General features: G+C 50.1%; 1 protein-coding gene across 2 annotated transcripts in view; it reads right to left on the bottom strand.

The window, feature by feature from the left end:
• Positions 1–22,622, bottom strand: part of PRDM16 (PR/SET domain 16) — a 287,456-nt gene that overhangs the window by 38,506 nt on the left and 226,328 nt on the right. For both annotated transcript variants that reach the window (XM_082295866.1, XM_082295867.1), the window contains exons 4-5: positions 8,693–8,827; positions 222–324 (exon numbers count right to left, since the gene is read on the bottom strand). In XM_082295866.1, coding sequence (XP_082151992.1) covers positions 222–324; positions 8,693–8,827 — 238 coding nt within the window. The remainder of the gene's footprint in view (positions 1–221; positions 325–8,692; positions 8,828–22,622) is intronic.

Here is a 22,622-nt window from a genome sequence, read left to right as displayed (position 1 = left end):
AAAGAGAAGGAAATGAATCTGCTTGAGGCTGATCAAAACTCACTATAACAGACTGAGACAGCCGCTGCCACGAGGGGAAGAGTGGAAATGAGCACAAAATCCAGACAGCGACAGAAGGGGAGGTCCTGGCCCAAGTTTTGTCCCAGTTCTGCCCTGCCTGAGGGGCTCAGCACTGTCAGGGCCACTGCAGAGAGGAGCAGAAGCTCCTGTGGAGGCCTTACCTTCCATGCTGGGTGCCATGTTCCCGAGGGAATAACCTCCTTCCTTCAGGCACACCAGGAGCTCTTCTCCCGGCTCGATCTCTTTAATAACTTTATAATAGACCTGGGAATGAGGAACAGAAATGGAGAGGCACGTTAAATATGCAGAGGCTTGAGTTCTGTATTGTAACCAATAACTCAGATTTCTCCTGGCTAATAGGGGAGGCTGTCCCTTGATTTGGGATAATTGCTGCTCGGAGCTCGTTCTCCTGCTTTTATTTGACTCTTTGGGAGTCAGAGTTTCACAGGGCTTGGACAATAAAAAAAATTATTTTGGGCAACAGCCTCTCTCCCTAAAATTACACAAAACCTCCTCACTGTTTGCCCTTCCTCCTAAAAGCTCAGGGTGTTTGTCACAGGGAAGGGAGGATTAAACTGATGGAATTGCCATGTTTAAGGCTCTGCTCTTGGAGCCAAAATTGGCCTCATGATTAGAGCCGAATTATCACATCTCCACGGAGTTATTTTGTTGATTATTCTCCCCATCAGCCTTGACCTGACCCCTAACCACAGACCTGAACCTCTCCAGGTGAGCAGTTTATCCACATTCTGAGCTCCTGTCTGAGCACAGACCCTGGACCATCCAAAATGTCCCCAGCACAGCTCTGTTCACCTCCTGGACCTTTGTCATTGCACCAGGAGAAAGCCCCAAAACAGAAACAGGATTCAGACAAGGAGAGCCCACGCACCTCATCATCACTGTTCTACCCCCCAACCTCACAGAAACCAGGGCAGCAGGGCCAGTGACACCAGGGTCACACCCGAGTGGGCCCCAATGGCCTCATTCCCTCCCCTGGACCTGCTCCAGGGCTCCGTGTCTCTTGTGCTGAGGAGATTCAGTGCCTTCCATATGTTTTCCTGCTTTTTGGAGTACTCTGGACCCTGTCCTAACACAACACCCTGAGAATCCACCTGATAACAGTTATTACAGTTATTAACTTCCAGGTTTTAGCACTGCATTTAACAGCAATCCAAAAAATTCTTTTTCGGGTAAAAACCATATTTCACCCGGAACAATCCCTGAAATTCGCTGCCACTCCATCTCTGCCAGCCTGTGTTTATGGGGCAGAAAGACACGCAGCTCCTAAATTCCTGCCTGGCTTGCATTTGTGTCACCACGATGCATTTTTTCCTCCCTCCCTGGCACGGAGCACGAGGCCTTGGCAGATGCGTGCCCCAGGCCCGGAGGGAGCAGCAGCTGCCTGGGATGCTCCCAAATTTGTCCTCCCTGTCCCGGAGTTGCCGCTCCGAAGTCCGCTCGGAGCTGCAGCTGCGGGGAGATGTGATCACAGGGAGAGGGATGAGATTCCAGGGACAGGCGGCTGCAGGGACAGGGGACATCCTCCCAGAGCTGCAGGGACAGGGGACATCCCTCGCAGAGTGTAGGGACACGGGACATCTCTCCCAGAGCTGCAGGGACAGCGGACATCCCAGCTGCAGGGACAGCGGACATCCCTCGCAGAGTTTAGGGACACAGGAAATCTCCCCCAGAGCTGCAGGGACACGGGAAATCGCCCCCAGAGCTGCAGGGACACGGGACATCGCTCCCAGAGCCACCACGCGGTGCGGCGGGGACCGTGGAGCGCGGTTACCGCTCAGAACCTTCCCTCCACACCGAGCTCGGGAAGATCCCGACGAAACACTCCGCGTTACACCGAGCACCAAGACGGGCCGAGATCCGCCCCGGTCACCGCACTGGTCAGGCAGGAGCACCCGCAGGTCCACGAGCGGAGCCGTTCCCCATCCCGCGGGATAATTAACGCGCTCCGCCGCCCCTGCCGCTGCCCGGCGCCTCCCGATCCCGCTCCGGCGGGGACGTGCGAGGGCTCTCCCGCAGCCGTACCGGGGCTCCCACCTCTCCCCGGGACACACCGAGCAGAAGTTGTCCCTCCCGCAGCTGCCGGGACTGGGATGGGGACCGGGATGGGGACCGGGATGGGGATCGGGACGGGGATCGGGGCCGGGAGCGCGGCCCCCGCCCGCCCCAGCAGGTGGCAGACGCCGCCCGCCACCGGCCCCGCCACGGCCGCAGGGACCCCGCCGGTCCCTCGGTGCCGGTCCCGGGCGATGCGAACGGGACGGGACGGGCCCGTCGGGACGAACCGGGCCGGGCTGGGTTCCCCTGACCTGCTCGCTCCTGTCCCGCGGCCGCTGCGCTCCTCCGGTGCCGGCGGCCCGGCCGGTGGCGGGGAGGGCAGGGAAGGGAAGAGGAGGGAACGGGAGGGGAGGGAAGGGAAGGAGGGCAGCCGGGCCGTGTCTCTGCAGCAGCTCCAAGGCCGGGGCAGACGGAGTCACAGCCGCCCCCATGAACGGGGTGTGCTGTGACACGGCCCGTACCGGGAGCTCCGGCACCGAGTGCTGTGACACGGCCCGTACGGGGGTACAGCCCTTACCGGGAGCTCCGGTACAGCCCTAACCGAGTGCTGTGACACACAGCCCTCACCAGGGTACAGCCCTCACGGAGCAGCCGGTACAGCCCTTACCGGGAGCTCCGGTACATCCCTTCCTCAGCACCCGGCTCAGCCCTTTTCGGGAGCTCCGGTGCGTCCCGGTCCTCACGGGCTGTTTGCTGTCCCCGGCTGCCTCCCTCCCTCCCTCCCTCCTCGCCCCAGCACAGCCGCCACCTCCCCACAGCCTCCCTGAGAACTCACCCAAAAGTCGGTGCCTGAGCACCGGCACCCGGCACTGCCCGGGCATCTCTCACTGAGAGTTTCAAAGCAGGGACGGTCGCAAACACAAAAGCTTGGGATGGGAAATGAAATCCGATTGCTGGCCATTGGCAAAATACCCCAAACTGCCCAGAAACCCGTCCCCGCTCCTGCCGGAATCCTTGGTGTGATTCCACCCCCGTTTTCCACTGCAAACGGTTCTCCCAGTGCAGACACATCTGTCCTCATCCTGCACCCAGCTGAGAGTCCACAAAAGGGACCTGGTGCCGTGGGCAGGATCTGGGCATCTCCCTGGACCTGCACAGCTCCAAACCCCTCAGCTGGAAGCCCTGAGCAGCACGAGGCTGACACGGGACACCCGTGCACAGGTGAGAACAGTTCTGAGAGACCCCTGCTCCACCCAGCCTGGGGAGGTCATTCCTGGGGTTCCACTGCAAAATAAAAAGCCGTCTAAAATGCTCCTTTCTCTCGTTATCTTTTTCATTTGCACTTCAGTGCTCCTCCCTGCTTGTTCTACAAAAAAAGCTTTTCCCAGGACCAAACCGCACTGAAGTTAATGGGAAAAGTGCCTGAAAAAAACCCCAAAAGGAAGCCCAGGAGTGAGCCCAGAGCTCGGGGCTGACTTGGAAAAACAGAGCTCGGGATGGGCCAAGCGAAGATAAAATAAAATAAAATAAATAGAATTGCTATTAACAGACATTTCTCTTGCAGCTGGCAACCCAAACCTGTCTAAAACATCAGCCATGGTCTAAAAGGTCCATCAAGTTCAGAGTCACAAATTTTACAGGAGAAAAATCCCTCAGAATTCCCCTGCCAAGGGCTGACACTGCCCCAGTCTCACCCTTTAACTCCTTTTCCTCTCCTGGTAGTTCTCAGAACAAAGCAGCTCCTTGTATTTAAAAACATCCCTCCAGAAATATAGGACAGGCTCCTTTAATGATCAGGGAAAAATTGGATTCTGCTGGAGTCACATTAGTTTCATCAAACATTTCATTATAATAATTAACTTCACCTCTCAGCCGTGCTACTGATGGTCTGGGCTCATCAAAGCCTTTTTTTTTTTATTTGCCGTGCATTGAAAAAGCTCAGATTTACAAATGCAACAAAAGATTTACATTCACAAATCAATTCTGTTTGTTTACAGAGAAGTTGCACACTTGAACAGTTCGTGTTTGCCACCACAGCATGGGCAGCTCTCCAAATTACCAGCTTTGTTTTCCACTAAATAGTTAACAGTAGGGTTTGGTAGTACTGAGAACACTCCTTGTCTTGATTTTTATCAGAATTATTCTGGGCACGGGGTGTTGAAGAAAGAAAAAATTAAAGGAAAGTTAAAAAAAACCCCAAAAAACAAACAAAAACCCCAAACCAACAACAGAAACAAACAAACAAACAAACAAAGGAAAGTAGAAATCACCCAGAGGAATCCTTTTCCAGCCTGGGTTGATGCAGGGAGCTACTGTTGATGTGAACTTGTGGCAGCAGAAATCTGCCTCTGGCTGTCTCCGTTTGCTGCTAAAACAGAACAATTTGGTGCAATCACCCAAATATCGGCCCTGCAGAACCACAGCAACCACGCTCTGGGGCTGCTCTCACTCAGAGCCCAGAACCACCTCCTCTTTCCACTGAGGAAAAGAGTTCTGGAGCAGACAGAGCCTGGGGATGAGGTTTAACCATTCCCAGAGTCACGGCCAGGGATGGAGATGGAACACAGTGAGTGGGAAAAGTCCACCCCAGAATTACCTCATTAATTAGGGCCCTTCCTAAGAACCAGCCCTATTTCCCTGCTCCAGGGATTTATCTGAGCTCCCACACGTTTGTACTTCAGGGGGAAAAGAGCATTAAAAGGGGAGAGAGCAGCTGCTGCGTTTACCTAAAGATCAAAAACCCACCCTCAAACACATCAGCTGCAGCAGACGAGCTCAAAAACCCAAAACCAGCCTGAAAAAAGGTTCTCTGTGTCCTTATCTCACCAATAATTCACTCCAGGGGCAGCCCAGTGAGGATTTGTCCCTCCTGCTCCCTCAGAGCTGTCCGTGTGTCCAGCTCTGGACATGGAAAAGTTCAGCCTGGGGAATGTCCAGCCAGGACAGGGCTGCACGTTTTGCTTTTGTTCCCATGTTTTCCTCCTTTGGAATTGCCTCCCCTTTGTTTCCACTCGGTCACATTGCTTCTGATTTCCTCTTTTTAAGGCTCTGTGTGAATCCTGACTGCAGTTACCGAAGCTGTGTAAAATACACCCAAAAATTCTGCATTGCACACACACCTCACACTGGCTGATTAAGCAGAGACCTGCTTTTTTCTATCTCCTGTTACTCCTTTTTTTCCCCCCACCCAACACCTGCGCCCCAACTAAAAGCAGCAGCTGTCACCCTAATTATTATTAATACATAATAATTATATTAATGGCCATTAATAGAATTGCTCATGGCCATTAATGTAATTATTATATATTATAAATATGTTATTACATAGATTCTGTTTAGTATTTCAGACTCCTGAAATCCTCAAGTATTTTCCTTTTTAAGGCAGGAGTAGCAACAGGAAAAAAGAAACCATTTCCCTTTTAGTAAAAGATATCATTTATCCACATTTTTTTCCAGTCCTCCTTCAGAATCACAATTATCTCTAACAATCAAGGATCTTCTTTCCAAATACCTCTCCAGCACGAATAAATATAAAGAAAAGTGGCTAATCTTATTCTACATGTGAAAATTGGCTTCATATTTGAAAAGCAGTGAATGAAATGTCTCAATTAACCTTCTAAACAGAGAAATAAATTCATTTTATATACATTACAATCTGTTAAGGGGTGGGGGAAAAAAATCACGGAGTGGTGCAGATTTTGCTGCCCATTTCCTCACTAAAAATCCAGGAAAATTCACTGTGCATTCCTGGGACTGCTCCTGGATTAAAGAAAAACAGAAGGGGACACATACACTCAAAGCACCATCTCCCCATGTTAAAAATGGTCATTTTTTTCCTGAAAAGAAAATTATTTTGATGAAAATTTTGTCCTGGCCCTTATCTCCACGGTGCTGCTTGGTTATTTAGAGGGCAATCATTTATTGCACAAGATTTTCTTTTCTGTGGGTGCATATGAGCAACCCCAAAACTTTTCCTGCTGCCTGAAGGGGAAAGATCAAACTTTCCTCCTGCTTTGGGGCAAGGAAAAACGAGGCCTCTGGTGAAATAAGTGAAGTTAAACCCAGCAGTGCCAGGAGACAGCAGGAGGTAGGAACCAGTACTGCTTAACCACTCTGGAAATGGCTTTGGGATTCACTCTGGGAAGGGTTTGGGATGTCTCCTGAGACCTCTCCCTTTGGGAACCTCTCCCTTTGGAGCTCTCCCTGCTTGGATCCCTCCCCTCTGACCTGCAGGGTTCCCTCAGCAGAATCTCCCCTAAAACGAGCAGCCTGTGGGGCTTAGTGCACAGCAAACAAAGCTGGAAGTCAACACAAATTCCGTTTTCTAAATTTATCCCAGCGGGAAAATGAGGGGATTGATTTTTAAAGCCCAGGGCAGCCCTGGCCAAGAAAACACCCAGATGTGAGAGCCCAGCTCAGCTTCAGCTGCTCAGGCTCAGGAAGAACGTGCAACATCCCTCTTTTATTGGCACACAACTGCCAGTGACACCAGCCAACCCAGAAGGAATAAAGTCTGAAGACATTTTGTACCCTGCAACTTGTCTAACTGCAGTGCCTTTACCATTGTGTGCCACTCTCGCTGTGGGGTTTGGCAGTCTGCTGTTTCCAAGGACAGTTTTCCAAGGATCAGGATGAAAAATTTCAATCTTCAGCCTAGAAATTTTATGTTGAGTCTCCGAGAGCTCAAATGCTCTTGTATTGCTGGGGTTTGTATCCAAAAGGCACCTTGGCCACTTGGGAATTACGAATACACTGAGTTTGAGGAAAGCCCAGAGCAGCTGGAAACATCCTAAAAAGCCCTTCACAGCCCCAAATCTGCCTCCTGTCTGCTGAGCAAGACAATATTTCTCATTTAAGGTCGGTCTGAACAGTAACATCTATTTTGGTTGGAGGTTTGCGAAGATCACGGTGTGAATTGCTCATTTTCAATCTGGTTTTGGGTTTAAGCCTTGACGAACTTTGCAAACATCATCAAAATCCTATTAATTCCATATAACCCCCCTTGCAGGGACTGCTTTACCAGCGCTGCTCTAACCTGCCTGGCAGGTTTCAACTTTCTCCTCAGCAGACCCCAAACCCTCTCCCACTCTCACTCTTAAAAACAGACAACAACTGAATTTCCACCCCGGGATCGCCCTCCCCACCCTCTCTGCCTGCAATTTCCATGCTTCCCATTTCCAGGGCTGGTTTCCAGCTGTCCCAGTGGGGTTTGGTGCCATAAGATGGGTTTCACATGATTTTCTCCACCACCAGAGGAATCAGGGACTGGATCATCAGTCAGGGACTGGATCCTGAGTTTGGGACAGGATCTTGTGTCAGGGACTGGATCCTGAGTCAGGGACTGGATCCCGAATCAGGGACAGGATCACCAGTCAGGGACTGGATCCCAAATCAGGGACAGGATCCTGAGTCAGGGACTGGATCACGAGTCAGGGACTGGATCCTGAATCAGGGACTGGAACACCAGTCAGGGACAGGATCACAAATCAGGGACAGGATCACCAGTCAGGGACTGGATCCTGAGTCAGGGACTGGATCACAAATCAGGGACTGGATCATGAGTCAGGGACAGGATCCTGAGTCAGGGACTGCATCACCAGTTAGGGACAGGATCATCAGTCAGGGACTGGATCACGAATCAGGGACAGGATCCTGAATCAGGGACTGGATCCTGAGTCAGGGACAGGATCACCAGTCAGGGACTGGATCCTGAGTCAGGGACTGGATCCTGAGTCAGGGACAGGATCCCAAATGAGGGACAGGCTCTTGAGTCAGGGACAGGATCCTGAGTCAGAGACAGGATCACAAATCAGGGACTGGATCACGAATCAGAGACTGGATCTTGAGTCAGGGACAGGATCACCAGTCAGGGACTGGATTACGAGTCAGGGACAGGATCCTGAGTCAGGGACTGGATCTTGAGTCAGGGACAGGATCCTGAGTCAGGGACTGGATCACCAATCAGGGACTGGATCACGAATCAGGAACTGGATCACCAGTCAGGGACTGGATCTTGAGTCAGGGACTGGATCCTGAGTCAGGGACTGGATCACCAGTCAGGGACAGGATCACCAATCAGGGACTGGATCCTGAGTCAGGGACTGGATCCTGAGTCAGGGACTGGATCTTGGGTCAGGGACAGGATCTTGGGTCAGGGACTGGATCACCAGTCAGGGACAGGATTACGAGTCAGGGACAGGATCCTGAGTCAGGGACTGGATCCTGAGTCAGGGACTGGATCACCAGTCAGGGACTGGATCACCAATCAGGGACTGGATCACGAATCAGGAACTGGATCACCAGTCAGGGACTGGATCACCAATCAGGGACTGGATCACGAATCAGGAACTGGATCACCAGTCAGGGACTGGATCATGAGTCAGGGACAGGATCCTGAGTCAGGGACAGGATCACCAATCAGGGACTGGATCACGAATCAGGAACTGCATCCTGAGTCAAGGACAGCACCATAAATCTGGAAGTCTGAGCCCATCCCAGGGCTGATCCACCCCTCAGTCACCTCCCCTGGATGCTGCCACTGCCCAGCAGCCCCTGCCCAAGCCCCCCGGCCGTGCTGGGGTGCGAGGGGAGCCCGGCAGCCCTGCAGGGCGGTTACCTGCTCGTTGATGTGGCACACTGCCAGGTTCTGCTCGTCGCAGGAGCACGACACTCGGATGTACTTCAGCCAGTTCCCGGCCCCGCCCTGGCCGCCGTCGCCACAGAACTTCTCAGTGCCCAGGGCATCGGGAATCTGCGGGAGAACGGGACAGGAGAGGGGTCAGCTGGGGCCAGATGGCAGCCACGGAGGGGAGAAAGGGAGGAAAAGGGTTTGCAGGGCTGAACTCCAAACATGAAAGAGAAAAGAGAAAGGTGGGTGATTTCTATAGTTAAAAAGACTTATGACAAGAATAACATCGGCTCTCAGCTGTTATCTGAAGGTCCCGGCTGGCAGAACCTCTGAAGACACAGAGAGTGATCCATGAGTAAAAGGTTCAGGACTATTCTGGAAAACACAGCTCAAGTAATCAAAGCAGGGAACTCCTCCAAACTGCACTGATTTTAATGACAACGTCCTCGACTGCTCCATCTTCACATCATCTTTTCATCCTTTCCTGGATTGTTTTTAACTACAAACCTTCCAACGAGCTTTCAAGCCAGGTCACTCTCCACAGAGCTGTGAGGTTCTGTTTTAAAGAACTCTCTACCAAGTGCACTACTTTCATTTATCTGAGTACAGCCTGGGAAACGCAGCGGCCACGTCTGTGTGGCTGAAGGTGAGATACGACTTGGCTGCTGTGCAAAAGAGGAATCCTTCAAAATAAAACCCCTCAGATACTTAAAAGTCCAGGTGTGAGGGGGGAAAAAGGGTTAATTAAGGGGTGGCAGTCCAAAGAAAGTTGCTGGTTTGCCAGGAAGAGACTTTTCCTCTCTTAAGAGTTTGGTGAAGGAACGAGAGGAGATGCTCAGCATTCCAGAACAACCTTTGGGATGACCCAGTTTGTAATTCACTCAAAAAAGCACATTTAAAAAATGACACAGGACACACCAAAACCAAGGAAAAGCCCTTTGAGTCCCAGCATAGCAAGGCTCTGCTCTGCTCCTAAGTGGGCCTCCCTGCACCAGAAACTCCTTTTTTCCCTTAGATTCAGATTTCCCTCTATCCCGACCAGCCCCTGTGTCAGTGCAAATTACTTCAGTCATCAAAAGCTCTTAACATGCTTTTACCAGCAATTAATTCTCTCAGAATCTCGTGGGACGTGATAATACTTTCCCATCTATTTCAAGACACAGAAAAAAGAAAAAGGTGGGAAAACAAAGGAGAGGAAAAATTAAAGCCCAGCAATGACAGCAACAAGTTGAACCTAAGGCTGAGCTGAGAAACCTCAGGGGACAGGTCCAGTTCAGACTCTGGCTCCCAGCTCTGAACTCCTGCGAGGACCAGGACCTGCCAGCACCACCAGAGAAGCTCCCAGCTCCCTGCACTGGTCCCAGCAGATATTTCCTGGTCTCATCCCCACCGCCAACCCTTCCTTCTGCAGCTCCTTGTCTGACAAAGGGATGAGGGAAAATCCCACCTTTAGTACTGGGCTTCTTTCTTCCTATTCAGAATGTGGTGCTGGGAGTCACTGAAATGCTGCATTTTCTCCCAGAACGTGTTTGGGACAGAACTGGAAGGAGAAACAGCCTGGCTGTGCTCAGTTTCTTCATCCCCTGCCTGGGAACACTCAGGGTCATTCTCTCATCCTTAACTAGACCCTGGCACTTTCTAGACACCCTTGGTCACCTCCTGGCAGCACCAAAGGTCTGAGGTGGGGCATTGATGGCACAGGAAGACAAATCTGTGTTGTTTGGACTTCTGAGGAAAAAAAACCCAACAATAAAAACCTGTTCTTAACGTGGCTGAAGCAGTGCTGAGTTGAATCAAGCTAAAATATCAATAACCTCTGGTTTATCTCAGGGAGTTCTGGGAACACCGAGGCTGCCTAAAGCTGGTGAGATTAAAGTGCTTCTCTCAGCCTTACTGACCCCAAATTGAGTAGCCCAGCCAAGCCAGCCCCTTGAGTGGGGACACACCCAGACACCAAGTGACTGCAGCTCCCAGGGAAACTGTTTGGAAAACCAAATGAGACGAATCATTGATGCTCAGCTGGTCTGAAGCCTCTGAAGAGTCTGGGCACAGCTTGTAGTAGCTTGAGGAGCACAAACCTCCCAGTGCCATTAATTCCTACAGCAGCAATTGGTGACGTTCAGTGGCCCTGGGAACACAAGATGGCAAATCCAGGACACACAGATAAGATTTTGAATTCACAGCTGTATCTTACAGATGTTCTCTTTCATCTTCTAGGATTGCTTGGGAGGACACTTAGAGACACTGAATGGCCTAGGATGGAAGGGACTTTAAGGACCATTTAGTTCCAACCCCCTGCCCTGGGCAGAGAGCTGGGGGAAAGCCCAGAATTCAGCTCAAATTCATTTTGCAGGGTCCTGCTCGCCAGCTCTGCCTCAGGAGGAGGTTCTGCCGTAGCTCGAAATCACCTGAAACTCTGTGGTTTTATCTGCGTGGGCATTAAAACCCAAGCTGGGGGTGTGAAATCTGACAGATCAAAACGAGAGAAAGAGAGGTGCTATGAGAGCCTGAGAAGCTGAGCTGCTGTTCTCACACACACTCACTGCCCTCCACAAATAGAACGCGCCCCCAGGGCCCAAAGCCCAGCAATGGGGTCCCTGCACCCAGCCCTCCCTCATCCCTCTGCTGCCATCGAGCAGGACCCTTTGAAAATGCAATAAGTGGGGTGATCAGCTGGTCTCAGGGTGCTGCAGGACCAGTTCCAGAGCCAGGGGAGCTCCTGGGCCAGCTCAGGCCTCTGTGGCCAACACCTCTAATTAAAGACCAGGTTCACACGCTCGCACTCTTCGCTGATGGTCTCTATCAAAGTTATTTCACAGCTCAAAAGCACCGAGGAACGCAGCAGCAATCACCCAGCGCTATCTGCAGTATCTGCTCGCTCTTCTGTCCAACGTTCACACACAGAATAATATTTTAAGTCTCTCTTTCACCCCCCAACCTGAGAAAGCTCTGGAAAAACAAACTGAAACCTTTTACCACATCTTCTTCCAGTTCAGACCAGAAGGAAATCAGAAATTTCCTCTGGTGAAATTCTGCAAACCAGCTGTTTACGAGTCTTTATCAAAAAAAAAAAGAAAAAAACAACCCAAAAAACCATTTTCACTTTGAAAATGCTCCTGGGATGCTCACACAGCACTGGGTTTTCTGTGTTCTTTGGAAGAGCCAAGAGATAACCTGTGCTCTAGGACAGGTAGAGAAGGAAAATGGAGGCAAAAAGTATTGGCTACGGGCAAATTAAAGATCCCAGATGGAAGCACAGAGGGATTCACCCCACTCCTGGAAGGCTCAGCTCCCCACAGCCACCCACCTGGGGATGCTCTCACCACAGCAGGCATCTCCAGCTCTATTAAATCTGTTTATTCACAGTTAAAACCAGAACAAAGTCCCTCCCTAGCCAGGACTCAGCAGCAACTTTAACCATAAAACCATCCATCCCTGTTTTCCCAGGCAGGTAAAGACTGACAGCAGATATTTAGCACCAACAGCAAAAAAAAAAAAACAAACCCAGAGATGCCACAGAAAGACAAAACCCAACAGAAAATGATGTGTAATTATTAGCAGGACTCTGACTTGCTGGAGCTGACTTGGAATTTCTGCCTGTGCTCTGTGCTCAGGCTGGCTCTGTATCAGTGGAGAAGTCTCTCCCGAGGGTAATTTGTCTTAAAAGAAGTTGTCAGAGGGAAAGGAGAGGTGAAAAAAAAAAAAAAGTGGGAAGATATGGGAGAGGAGAAAACAAAATAAAATCAATTTAGAATTAGTAATTGGTGCTGGTTTTGCAAGTCTGTGACCATCACGGGCTGCTGTTGCAGGAGGTTTGGGGAATGCACTTCACCTCCTTGATCCCTTTGGCTCTGAGGCACAGCATCCCTGCCCCACGGAGCTGGGCTCCCTGCGGGAACACGTTTTGTCCTTTTTATTCTGTCCCTACGTTAAACCCCAGCAGTCTGGGACAGCCCCTGCTCTGGAGATGTGCTGGAAAAGCAGACTTTCCTCTGGCCTGCAGCCTGCGGACATGCTCGGAAAGTTAATTGTTGTGGGAGCACTTCCTCTGGCCACTCTTCCCTTTTATCCCTCCCACCCCATCACGGATTTCTCCCTGCTCTTCTTTTCATCACTGAACACGCCAAAATTTCAGTTCATCTTTTCTCCCTCTGCTGCAGATGGTGAGTTCAGTCTTTATTTATTAACCCACGGCACCTCCCAGCACTTTTGTCTTCAAATCCAACAGCTCATCTAAGAATTCCCAAATCCCCTTCCCTTCCCTGCCAGTAACAGTGCCATGATTTCGTCTCGTGGAGCCGTTCCCTGACTCTCACAGGTCGTTCACAGAACTCTCCTTGCTCTGAAGTCCCCCATCCTCCTCCTCTCCAATCTATCCCCTCCAAACAAATGCACCTTCATGTTCCCTGGGATTACAGGGCTTTGACTGAGACACGGATTTGGGATGCAGAGCCAGAGCTCCGGCTGTGGCTGCGGTTCAGACCCATCCCCAGCCAGCCAAAAGGAAATTGTTGTCATGTTCCAGGGCTCACTTTGCAGCTTCATCTGCTGTCTGCCGAGCAGCGCTCGGGCTTTGGATCCAAAAAGCTCCTTGATCTCGCAGAGGCTCTGCTCCGTAATTTATGAACATCAGAAATGCTGAGTTATGGGGCAGAAGTTATGGAAAAATCCTCTCGAACGTTTACAATTTTTTTTGCACATCATTTGAGGTTTCCTGCCCCTCTAATTTGTGGGCTCTCTGTTGGGTTGTTTCTTTCACGTTTTAATGGGCAGCGTCCAAGGTTTGGCCCCGGCCGAGGTGTGCCGGGGGGCTGGAATGCCTGCGGATCTGTCGTCAGTTGGCTTAATGGATTCCTAGTGTGCATGGAGAAACGGAGCAACCAGGAGTTTGCCATCACTGACCCAGCGTCCTGTTGCTATAACATCCCTCCCCAGAAGCCCAGAGTGTAATAAACTTTCTCATCCCATGGTCGCAGGATCTGCCTCTGACAGCTTGGCTGATGTGCGCATTTTATTTGGCAGGAGTCGGAGATTTTTGCCTTTTTTTTCCCCCCCTTTTTTTGCTTTAATGACCCACGAGCTGATTTAGAGCAATAAACTGTTGCCATGAAGTTTTGTTGTGTTTCTTTTAAATAAAGGGGAGGGAGGGACTGCTGCAATTTATGACTTTCAGAAGTAACTGAAACAGAAAGTCCATTCTTGCCATGAAATGAAGAGAAAAAGACTTCATCCAGAGAAACACCTCTGTCAATGTGTAGACACGCAGCCTAGATGAACTCATAAATTCAGCACTCTGCCTGCAATTAAGCAGGCTTCCTGGTGACTTGACAAAGAGTTAATGAGAAACGTGTCAGACAAAAACAGGTCATAGCTCTGGAAAGCGCTGGGAAGAGCAGCTGAGCCAAACCCAAGTTGTCTGCTCAGGGCCACAGGAAAAGCTCGGAGTGTGCTCAGGGAGAGCTACTTTGTGTGATGTACAGTCAGCTTCTTGTCCGAATGGAAGGTCCTGGAAGGAGCTCCCAGCCCCAAACCCACCAGATAAAGAGAGAAGAGGCTGCAGAGCTCCCACCACCACCCTGCGTGAGATGGTCACACCCTCGTCCTCAGCGTGACCCCAGGGACCTGGGCAGTGCAGGGGGTCGAGGCTCAAGTTCTAAGGGCTGGGAAATGGCTGCAGGATCACAGAGCTCAGTTCATCTCCCTGGCTCTCTGAGCAGGCTCCTGTCCTCAGGAGTCTCCTCACCATTCCTGTCCCATCCCCTCTGGAAACCTTCGGGTTTCCATCAGCTCTGGACAGAACCCCAGCATATCCCAACACTGGGAATGCTCAGAGGGGAGGAAAGCAAATCTTTCTGGTTCTCCTCCTGTCAAACAAGCACGTTTCTTCTTCTTCCAAACTGAGCCAGGGCCGGGAGAACCACGAATGTGAGGAAACCCAGCTGGATTGCACGGGGCCAGCGGGATGGGGGAGGCCTGGCAGAGAATGCTGAGCCCAGTGACATGGCTGAGTTTGGTGACAGTGCCAAGCCTGGTGGCACGGCTGAACCCAATGACACTGTGGAGCCTGGTGACATGGCTGCGTTTGGTGACTGCTGAACCTGGTCACACTGCTGAGTTTGGTGACTCTGCTGAGTTGGGTGACACTGCTGAGCTGGGTGACACTGCTGAGTTGGGTGACACTGCTGAGTTGGGTGACACTGCTGAGTTGGTGACACTGCTGAGTTTGGTGACACTGCTGAGCTGGGTGACACTGCTGAGTTTGGTGACTCTGCTGAGTTGGTGACACTGCTGAGTTTGGTGACACTGCTGAGCTGGGTGACACTGCTGAGTTGGGTGACTCTGCTGAGTTGGTGACACTGCTGAGTTGGGTGACACTGCTGAGCTGGGTGACACTGCTGAGTTGGGTGACACTGCTGAGCTGGGTGACTCTGCTGAGTTGGTGACACTGCTGAGCTGGGTGACACTGCTGAGTTGGGTGACACTGCTGAGTTGGGTGACACTGCTGAGCTGGGTGACTCTGCTGAGTTGGGTGACACTGCTGAGTTGGGTGACTCTGCAGAGCCCAGTGACAGTGCTGAGTTTGCTGACACTGCCGACTTTGGTGACAGTGCTGAGCTTGGTGACACTGCCAGTCCTGGTCACACTGCTGAGTTTGGTGACACTGCCAATCCTGGTGGCACTGCTGAGTTTGGTGACACTGCAGAGCCCGGAGCCGCTGCTGGCTCGTGGGAGGCAGAGCGCTGCTACAGCCAATGGGAGAGGCTGATTCAGGTTTTTCAAAGGCTGGATGTTTTTGAACTCTCACTCCCACCCAAGCCACACGTCTGGAGTGGGAATTTTCCACTGGTGTGTGCATTTCTGAGCTGCTGCTGGGCTGCTGCATCCTCTGGCTTCATGAAGGGTCTGGAGGAAAAGCATCCCAGGGAAGGCTGGTCCTGGGACATAGTTCTGTCACAAGAAATAACCTTCTCATTCTTTTTTCCCACCACATCTAAAGCACACGAGGAATCACATGAAAAAAGGCTGTTTTCTCCCAAAAGTCCCTGTCCAGGTTCCAAGCAGAGGAGCCTGGATGGCTCACACGAGCTTGGGAAGCGAGGCTGGATTTCTGGAGAGCATTTGAATCCAGCGGAGCCTTTTGAAGGGCTGCCCACTGTTAACTACTCCTTTCTCCCACACCAGCACAGTGAGTATTTCCCAAGTGTCTGCTCTGCATCAGGATAAAAAGGTCTGGAAAAAGCTGCAGTGTCACTGCTGTGTCCTTCAGGCACCGCAGATTCGCTCCAGCTGAAGGAACATCAGACCTGACCCTTCACTCAAAGCCTCAGGAAGAACCAACAGCAGCAAGAATCACACAGGACATCATTTACATTAAATTTACGTTTACACTCATGAAATACAATCTCCAGGAAAGCATCTCCTGCTCTCCACAGCAGAGAGGCACCATGGATACACGGCAGAGCAAAGGGGCAAAGAGGAGAAGCCAAGAAATCTTGAGAAAAATCCCCCCTGGCTCTGCTTTCCCTCCCCTGTCCCTATAACTCCTTGTACTCCCATGCTGGAGGTGCAGTTTTGCTACTCAGAAGACACCCTGAGTAGCACGGGATGTCACAGAAGGTGCTGCCAGCGCCGATTCCTGTCGATGCATGAAAGCAATCCCACCCCTCTCCTCCTCTCTGAGGGCAATCAGCTCCACTTGCACAGCAACATCTCATCACCACGCAGAAAAACACCGAGTAAAGATGTCAAAACAGAAGACGACTTCCAAGCTGATGGCAGGCATTTATCTCAACAAAAGCTCATTTTTCACCAGTAACGTAATTCATACCACACTGATTTAAATTAAACAGTAAACCATAAAAAACCGTGCTCGAATCAAGTCCCAGGGCTGCCTCAGATATTGTACACATGAGGCAAGGAAGGGATTTTGAGTTCTTTGTAATATACACACACAAAGGCTTTGAAGTTTTCCTCTGCACCGAAAGAGTTCAGGACATCCCACTTTTGTATCCTACAGCATTTCGGCTCATCCCAAAAGAATTGTAATTGTAAAGTTTTGAAAGCTAAATAGATGAGAAAAAATGGGAACTTGGGAGAAATATTCCTCTGATAAACAAAAGACAGAGGCTGTCACAGACAGGGGAGGGTTTGGAGTCTCAGGACATTTCAGTGCATTAGGGAGAGGGAGCAGCAGCAGGAGGTGCAGCAGTGCCGAGCTCCCAGGCCTGCTCCAAGGGGTTAAAACAGACAAAAATCACTTGTATCCCAGAGCTTTTGTGGTGATCCAAAACGCTTTAGGGTCTGATTCCTCTGCTGCTATTTCCAAAGAAAGATGTGGGCTAAAATGGCTCCCTAATGAGCGGGTGCCAATTAGCCCAGGGGGAGGAAGAGCAGGGCAGCTCTCCTGGCAGAAGGGAGTGGGCACAGAAGCTGAACAGAACTTTATTGTATGAAGATGGGAACATTTTCCGATGGTAATTTCTCCAAGAGTCCTCTCAGCACTGAGGCACAGCTGCTTCCCTTATCCCTACCCAAAAGGTGCTTCTGCCACAAGGAAAACACAGCCAACCTTAACAATAAATTCTGATCAGCTTCTTGAGGTGCATCCCGGGAGTTCCACTGGATCAGGACGGACAGAGGGAGCTGCTGCTTGCTTTAAATCATTTCTTATTACTCCAGCCTGCGTTCAGTAACATTTTGGGAACGGAGCTGTGGAACACCATGAATGTGGAGGCCTCTCCGGAGTGATTTATGGGCAGCACTCAGTGCCAAACCCATCTGCTGCATTTCACACTCTGGCCAAAAAAGTAGCAGAGCCTTCAACTGCCCATTCCTGGTGCTGAGATCAGCTCTAGAACACCAGCCTGGCAAAGGTCACAGCAGGAGAAAACCCCCAGGAAATGACATTGTCTTATGGCCTCTTCTGAGCCTCCTCCTTGGGAAGAATCCGGAATCCTGGCAAATCTGCTCCCTTCCCCTGCAAACGCTCTGGGATTACACTGGGTCATTAAAAATATGTGAAACAATTTCCAACAACAGTTACCCAGGTGCCCCAGCAAGAGGTGAATGAATTCAGGGAGCTGAGGGGCTTCAAATAGCCCCCACTTTCCCTTTAATTGATAGATTTTGGGGATATATGGCCCAAGTTCAGGTAACAGGGGGACACAGATAAGGAAGCCCGTGCCCTGTGGTGTATTTGATGGACACATCTGGGTGTTTCACTCCTGAAAACTGAGTGTTATTCTTAAAGCTCGATACCTGGGGTTACCCTGCAGCCTGGTTCTGGTGGTTGGGCCATGTTTGGACACCTCAGCACAGCACAAATCAAACTTTCTCTTGGGGAATGAAAGTTACTGGGAATCAGAAGTGCAGGGAACCGAAGTTACTGGCAAGGTACGGTTTAAGCAGTGCAACAACACCAAGGTGTTAAATGTCTGGAGAGGCTGGAAAGGATGTGAGCTTTTATTCCATGTGTGACCAGTGCCAGCTGCACCCATGCAACAAAAACCACTGTGTTGGTCTCGCTTCTGTCTTCTCACAGAGCTTCTGCACCCTGCCTTTGGTGCTGCTCAAACAAGGACTGATGGGTACCACCACACAACAGCGAGACACAACCACGGAAAGAAGGGAATCACCATCAAAAAGCTGCCAGAGGTGTGGTTCAGAGTGGCAAGGCAAGCCCTGAGACACACAGGTATCACACTCTGCTAGCACTGAATTTAGAAGGTTAATAGAGGATGGGACCAGAGAGTTTAAAGGGCTTCTACCCAAGCTGAGAGCACTTTTTCTTTAGCACCTTCTTGACTTCTTTTGTCTTGTCTTGTGGTCTTGTCTCTCCTAGGACTAGCCTTGGAAGAGACCCAAAGCTGTGGCTGTTGGTCCTCATACCTCTTTAGAGGCATAATTAATTAACTTGGGTTTTAGGCTAGCTAAAGCCACCACAGCTTTGATTGAGTTCTTGCTCTGAGGCTCCTGGACGGTTCGGTCAAAGAGCTCTCGATCCTGGTGCCCGGGCCTTTTCTAATCTTATTTTACAATTTTATTTTTGTACTGTTCCTGATTAAATCTTTGTTAAATAAATTACCTTTTTATGGTAATTTCAAGAGTTGTTGGTTTTGTTATAACAGGAATCACCATCAAAAAGCTGCCAGAGGTGTGGTTCAGAGTGGCAAGGCAAGCCCTGAGACACACAGGTATCACACTCTGCTAGCACTAAATCTAGAAGGTTAACAGAGGATGATTATCCCTCCTTCCTTTCTCCACCAGCATGGATAACCACAACCCAGCAATCCAGGACCACTCACCTGAATGTGTCCACCTCTCCTCATGTTGGCTTGAAAAGCCATCAATTTACAGGCCCAAGAGGTGCGCGCTCCCATGGTTCAACCATGACCTGACACTTTCAGAACAGAGATTTACCAAAAAAAAAAAAAAAAAGAGGAAAAAAAAAAAAAACAAACCCCAAAAAGCAGCCCCAGCAGGGCTGTGCCTTCCCCCACAAGCACAGCTGCACCCCGGCTGCCCTGACACAGGAAACCCCCCCAAAGGGCCGTGCTGGGACGGGGAAGCCGAGTCCTCGTAACCTTTCTTATCAGCAGCGGGGCCGGCAGCTGCTTGGCAGCCCCGTTCTCGTGCTCTTTAGGTGTGAAATAGATGAGTTTGTGAGCTGGGCTGGAACTGAGAAAGAGAATGAGAGGATATTTGAGGTTGCCCTGCCGGCAGCGGGTCGGAAACAGCAGCAGCAGCCCCTCTTTGAGGAGCTCAGAAAACAAAGCAGCCCAAGAGAGATTTCCTCTCGCCACACTCCCAACGTGCTGCTCACCCCTCAGAGAGCTGAGATGTGTGATCTCTTTAGGGTGATGTTTACCAAAAACATGACCCAGAGAAGGTGCTAAATGAGGCACCGAGGCCTGTGGGCCTGTCCCAGACTCCCACCACTGCCCTACGTCATGCACGAGAGCTGCCTGCTGGTTTATCTTATAAATATCATCAAACGTGAGGGCAAGAGGCCTTCCCAGCACAAAGGCAGGGCCGAGCCTTCCTGAGAGGGAATTCGGGGATGCCCAGGCAGTGTGGGCAGGGCAGGAGGGGCTCAGAGGATCTACCATCAGCTGCTGCCCTTGCCTTGGGCTGCTGGAAGGACAACAAGGACCTGGGATGAGGGAGCTGTTCCAAAGTTAAGAATTCCCTCTGCTGTGGGTTTGTGAAGCATCCAGGATTATCCCAGCCCTTTGCCTTTGGATGCTGGCTGAAGAGTGAGAGCAAGGCCAGGAAAGCAGATCCTCAGGGTGCTTCCAGAGAATCTGCTCCAGGGCTGGTTTGCCTCCTGAGGGATGTGAAGATTATTCACATGATCGAAATCTTGAGAAAGAACTTCTTCAGTTTGTTGCTGTTACACACAGTTTGTTTTCAATGTGAGCATACTGAAATCAGAACTGGTGACACCAGGGTGGACATTTTGCCTCAAGTTTGCTTCTACATGAGAAAAGAAGGTTTTGGAGTCAGTTCCCACCTAAAGATATAAAAGTCTTTCACAGAAGGGGAGTTCTCCCCCCCAGCCCGACAGCTGCCTGTGGTTTTAGCAGCAATCTCACTCTCAGACACACAAAGAAAATGTGAAAAGTGTTCTGCCCTCAGATTTATGCAGTGAATATGATTCTTTCCCCCCCAACACAGTGACTCATACTTCTAAAGAAATTCTAGGGTGCTCATTTCCCACCAAAATCTCAGAGCTAATAATTTTCTGCCCATTGGTTGGTGAGATATCCATGAGAGGTTCACAAAGCTTCAAGCCAAACCTTGTTCCTCCTTTCCAAATTATGACAAGGAGGGACTGATTAAATGATTTCCCCCTGCAGCTCTGACCCCTCTGCAGCTGAAAGCAAAGCAGTATCTTGTCTGACATCACGCAAACAGCTGAAATCTCAGCCATAAGGAAGTACAAGGGTAAAACTGCACGGTCCCAAGTGCCACCAGGGTGAACTTTACCCCAAGCCAATTCACCTACTTATGAAATGATACATCCCAGGGAATTGATTCTAATGATAAATCTGCCCTTTGAATGTGCTGAGAAACAGCATTTCAAAATCTCCAGCTCGGGTCTGATCCCATCTCTGGGTCAAAAGACAGCTCCGCAGAGTGGTGGTGTCGAGGTAAGGGCTCAGCTGGAGCCACAGGAGAGCGCAGAGTGAGAGGGACCCCGATGCCTCTGCTCAGGTTGTTTTAGTGAGGCAATGCCAGCACATCTGGTTCTCTGACAGCAGGGCTCAAAACAAACCTGATCTGACACTCCAGATAGCTCACACTGCCCCAGCAGGGGCAGGTTTGAGTTAGGGAGATGCTGATAAGCTCCACACAGAATTCCTTATCTTCCACGGACACCTGTGCCCAGCCCGAGACACAGCACCCAGCAGCTCCAGCCAGCACTCTGCCCCCTGATCCACATCCTGACCTGGCAGGAGAAGACCTCTGCTCCTTTTAATTCAGGCTGTTTTGAAGCCAAGTGGGAAGGACAAAAAATATACCAGCATCTGCCTTTGGAGCTAATTTCTCACCTCTCAGAAAGCCAGACTTCCACCCAAAGGTGGAGCTGAGGATGGCAAATATTTGCTTTATACATCAGGATGCCCTGGGCAGGAAAAGGGAACCCTCCTCCTTCCTGGGGCACTCTGGTCGTTAAGGTCCCGTCTAACCCAAACCAATCCAGGGTTATTTTCTCAGTCAACTCTCAGTTACAATAAATGTAAGGGTGGTTTTGTTTCTTCAAACCAAATACTCTTGGGAAAAAATCAGACCTGAGGTATTTAGAAGGTTCACCTGATAATAATCTCAAAGACTTCCTCCTCAACAGATGAAAACGCTTTTTTTTTGGTGACAGATTTCTTCTTATTTTGAAGTTTAAAATCCTCAGTTACAGAACACAAGACTTAAGAAATCCCTTTCAACCCCACTAAAAAGCATTAATTTAATGCTAAGTAGAAATTATCACATTTTTAAGCAGTGCTTCAGCATCCGAAACAAACCAAGGTGGTGAGGACATTATTGTCCCCATTCCCTTCACAAAGACTCACACAAAAGTTGAAGCAACTGCCCAAGCCTTGAAATGCTCCTGAAACACTTTCTTGTACTCTAATCCTGCAGCTTTTCAACCAATCCATGGAATAAATGATTGCTGCCTGTATCTGGCAGCCCTGGGAGTTCCCCGAGGATGAACATAAATTCAATTATACCAAATTAAATGGGAACATACATAAGCCACGTAACATTTTAATTGGGGGTGATTCTTCACTTTTTTTGGAAGAACTCTACAATAGCTGAGTCCACAAAGATGATATGACACATCTGCTTTCTCCCTGGAGCTGCCTGCTTTTATTAATTACCCTGCAGAGATATCTTTATATTGATGTAGTCAGTGTGTGAACAAAACCTCATGGATGAAACATGGTTTAATTAAAGGAGGAAAACGTGGTTTACGGGTGCTGAGAAAATCTGGTTTTTAGAGTCAGTAAAAGTTTCATAAGCGATTAGATAAAAATAAATCCTAGGGAAACATTTGCACCAAACATGTCTTTAAATAGCATAAAAAGAATTCCTGACTCCATAATCCATTGGCTGCACCTGGGGGTGAGTTCAGACAACTCCAGCTCCCTCGTTCTCTTTTCCCTTGCTCTGATTAACAAATCTGCCTCTGCTGCCCCAAGCTGCTCCCTCCCTGCGCTCCTGTGTCAGTGTCAACCTCCCAAAATTAGGCAAAGGCAGGACCAAGCTATGCCCTGTCCCACTCTGCCTCGTGATGCCCAGCAGCAGCACAGTCATTGCTGGACTGGGGAAGGAGAGAACAGGAGCAGAGGCTCTGCCAGAGCTTTTCCCTGCCTGTTTCAAGAGCCGAAAGAAGACTCTGCCTGTAAACGACCCAGAA

Source organism: Coloeus monedula (genome assembly GCF_965178545.1).
Source record: "Coloeus monedula genome assembly, chromosome: 22".
In the NCBI taxonomy this organism is placed as follows: Eukaryota; Metazoa; Chordata; class Aves; order Passeriformes; family Corvidae; genus Coloeus; species Coloeus monedula.
Note: the sequence above shows the minus strand (reverse complement) of the source record. Positions and strands in the feature narration are given on the sequence as shown.